Below are 3,975 nucleotides of genomic sequence, written 5' to 3' on the forward strand. Positions count from 1 at the left end.
TTCTTTGCTCCCAAGCTCACCGTGTCACAAACCTCCATCGCCAGGACCTTAAACGAGAAACCCCCTCATTTGGAACGTCTCCCAAAGAGTCAAATGAGACCTAATTGCACCTAATGGTGAAGACTGCTGCTTAATTCGGATGGTAATTCCGCTTAATTGAGATGCCTCCAGGTGTCTAAGTGGTGTCCCAGGAAGGGCGATGGCAGTGCGGGCGTCAGCCCGGAATGCCTCGTTGCGTCTCCGAAGATTTCACCCAAACGAAGCAGAGAAGTTCCCGGAGCAGCACAAGGTTCAGGAAATTTAACTTGTTCCTTGCTGAGTGCTCAGCATCCACAGCATTTGCATGGAATCTCTACAGACATCTATGCAAATGTGGACGGATGCTGGAGAGAAAAGTTTTTCTCTCCAAAACGAGAGAAGAGAAATGTGTAAACCCTACCTGCTGACGCCCATGGCCTGGCCCCGCCCCGTTACGCGAAATAACGTGACGCTTCTCTGGAAACTCTGGGCCCTTAGTCCGCTCTCCGATTAACTGCGGTCCCAGCTACCCACCGACACGCTGAATAACCTAGTGTTCCACGCCCTGTGGCACTAGCCACAGGACGGCTGCCAAAGGAAATAACTCTTCTTGTGTGAGGGGCCACCTGTGCCATTAAAGGAACAGCCGTGTGTTGATCCCGCAGAGGAGAAAGGCGGCTGTGCCGTCTCAGACTAGGGGGCTGCTCCCCCGGAGTCTCAGCCTCCGCTCTCCCAAGTAAAGGTTTAGACAAACGAACACTGGCTTCCTTTATTGACATAGATAGTTCAATTATTCCAACCTGCATAGGAAAGGAAATTCAGATATGTAGACATATCTTTAGCATAAGAAAACATGATTATCCAAAACCAATCTGGATTTAAATAATTTCGAAAATCCTGGAAGGGGGGTAATCGGATTCCCTGAAGCTCCAGCTTGAAGCCACCGCTTTCCCCGTGAAAACACCGTGGGTTCGCATCCACGCCACAGAGAGGAGCTACCTGAAAACTCTGTGGCACTTAGCACTGCGGGGTCACCGTCACGTGTCCCGGCAGAGGGCCCGTCCACCTTCCCGCGGACCCCGAGAGGCAAACGATGCCGCGGGCACAATGCCCTTCACTCTATCTGGCATCTCTGCGTGACGTCGTGCAGACCCCAGGGTTCAGCAGCCAACTACACACTCGAGACTTCCAGAGTGACCCCCCCCCACCCCGGTAACATCCACCTGGATACAGCAGGCACCTCTCCCGTTGTGCCTAAAACTGAACTCATGATCTCTTCCCATAAAAACCGCGCGCTGAGGTCGCTTCCCTGGGTGGAGGCAGGGGCGATCCGTAACCTACTGTTCACAGCTGGAACAATCTGGAGAGTGAAGGGCGTGACCGGAAGCACACAAGGACCGCAGCTGCATGCCCGGACTCCCCAGGGGGATGGAGCACCTGCCCCTTCGGGGGACGGCTTCCCCACCCACCCCAAAGCCATTCTTGACGCCCCCTCTCCATCCTCACTCAAGGTATCTGCAGCCAAAGCCACGTGGGGCACAGTGTCAAAGCAAGACTCAAACGTGCCTGCCGGTCCCTCCCCCCCCTCCCGGGCTGGACACTCGTTCTTATTCGGACCCCCACGGAAATGGATGCAATTTATTTATAACGAATTCAACACCGAATGTGTCCCCAAAACAAAGAAACCCAATTGTGTTCGTACTTTCTCTCTAAAGTTCATTAGGACTTTTCCAAATTTCAGTTCCTATGACTGAACTTGCTGAGAGCCAAACAGAGCACACGTACGGAGTTTTTAAAAGTGTGCAAATGCGGGACAAAATAAAAAGCATTCTCTCCGAACTGGTAACATGCTACCTATGCTTAACACAGATCTAAACGAAACTCTTCTGTCGATGGACAGACGAACGAGAGGGCTTGGTAAACAGTTGCTAAGTGATAAGTAACTGACAGTCTACTTGTCTCGCACCCGTCTGTGTCACTGCTGGTAACGACAGCCTACGACAGACACTCCGGTTCCCCTTGCTCAGGCTCACGCATCCACTTACGCCGTGTTCACAGCCACCCTCAAAATTAGATACTATTACTATATATTTCACAGATAAAGAGCCTGAGGCCCAGTACTACAGAGCTGGTACCTCCGGGGCTGAGCGCGGAGCCTAGCAAATAGCGGGCCTCCGCAACAATTCCAATCTATCCATCACTGAAAGGCACATAGGAAACGCAGATGGCTTGGATTAGTAGAACTGATGTCCCAAGGTGCACAGATAAGGACAATAGGGTGTGTGGAGCCTTTTGTGGTAGCAAAGCCAGCGAGTCGGAGGAAAGCTCAGAGACAAGCACTGTGTGGTCTCACGTGTGACGTCTAAGAAGAAAGGCTGAGCTCATAGAGAGAGTAGGGGGGCTGTCACGAGGGTGGGGGGCGGAGGCAGCGGGTGACGGGGATCCCGAGGTACACAGGTCTGGGGGAGGGGGTGTGCAGCCTGCTGACTGTGGTGAACGCTGCCACGTCCGTACTGCAGAGCTGCTAAGCGTAGACGTTAAAAATCCTCGTCACAAGAGAAAAATGTGCACCTATGTGACGTTAACTGCATTTGACATAATCATCTCGCCACGTACACACATGTCCGTATCACGCGGCGCATCTTAAACTGATACGTGTGACATGCCGGCTGCATCTGAGCAGAACCGGAAGGACGGGGACGCCAGCCCAGGATGGGCGGCAGGTGGCCTCACGCTGCAGCCGGCGCCGGCCCGCGCTGTGACCCGCGGGGACAGATGCCCCGGCAGCGTGCGCCCGTGCATGGCGCGGCGGGAACGGAGCCCTTACCTTGTCGGGGTCCGAGGTGGTGATGACCCACACGCAGTGCGCGTTGTCCTCGTACTGAACCGGGTAGTTCGGGGAGGTGATGGTGCCGCTGGGCCCGCGCAGATTCGATCCACACGTCCGAGCTAGAAACACAGAGACGTCGTCACTGGCTACCGTGACCCTCGGCGCGGAGGGGACGCAGCACGCACGGGGACCCCGAGTCGGCTCCTGCTGGTTACGGTACACAGTGCCTCCGGGCTCCAGCTGGCCAGCGAGTGCTGCTCAGCCTCCGGGGCCCGGGTCCGCTGTCTGCGAGGTGAAACCCGAAATCGTTATGACACTACATCCGACCTGACCGAGGCCGGCCCTGGGGACGACATCACATCACTTTAGCACACTCCGAGTTTCTGTCTCGGAGTCCGCGTTCACGTTTGTTTGCACTTGGATGCAGGGAGACCGAACCTCAGCACTGCGACCCAGGAGGCCAGAGCCGATGCCCCAACCGGCCCCCACGCGTGGGACCTTGAGGAAGCACGTCCGGCCCCACAGCCCGTCCTTCCCCCTCTGAATGGGAGGGGGGCACACGTGACCTCCAGTCCCTTTCACGCTTTCCATTCTATTCTACAACGAACGGTGCCAACTTCCTCCAACGGCGGCGTGTCACGCACACGGGCCAGGACCCTGATCAGAGGCCTCTTCTTCCTTCTGCTGGCTGAGCGCCCACTGCGGATTCAGCCTCGAAGCCCAATGCATCAGAGTTCTGAGCTACAAGGGCCTGTCTGCGGGGAGGAGTCGGGAGAAGCCAGGCAGTAGGGCTGTCCCTAACTGTCCCCAGGAAAGGACATCCTCACCCCAGGTCCATCTGTATGGCCACAGGAAATGTAGATGATGCCTGTTCCTAACACTTCCTTACTCCGCTGCGAGCGGTCACCCATTTCCACTCCGTGAGTTCTTTGACCTTGGGAACGGCTTCCTTCCCTTACCTATCCGTGCATCTCCAGCACCATATCTGAGGTCTTAGTTTTGACGTATAAAAATGTGACAAGATCACTTTAGACTCCTTTTCGGTTGCTTGATACTCACTATGAAAGTATTAGCTAAAACTTAATCCACCATACACTGATTAATTACAATATATAACAATCAGCTCT

The 3,975-nt window shown here is 54.9% G+C and overlaps 1 protein-coding gene across 1 annotated transcript in view; it reads right to left on the reverse strand.

Annotated features, from left to right (window-relative positions):
• LOC111733914 (CUB and sushi domain-containing protein 1-like) overlaps positions 1-3,975 on the reverse strand; it is a gene marked incomplete at its 3' end in the record, with an annotated part of 68,758 nt that overhangs the window by 42,486 nt on the left and 22,297 nt on the right. The window contains exon 3 of the mRNA XM_023526068.1: positions 2,846-2,967. Coding sequence (XP_023381836.1) covers positions 2,846-2,967 — 122 coding nt within the window. The remainder of the gene's footprint in view (positions 1-2,845; positions 2,968-3,975) is intronic.

Source organism: Pteropus vampyrus, unplaced genomic scaffold (assembly GCF_000151845.1).
Source record: "Pteropus vampyrus isolate Shadow unplaced genomic scaffold, Pvam_2.0 Scaffold683, whole genome shotgun sequence".
NCBI lineage: Eukaryota > Metazoa > Chordata > Mammalia > Chiroptera > Pteropodidae > Pteropus > Pteropus vampyrus.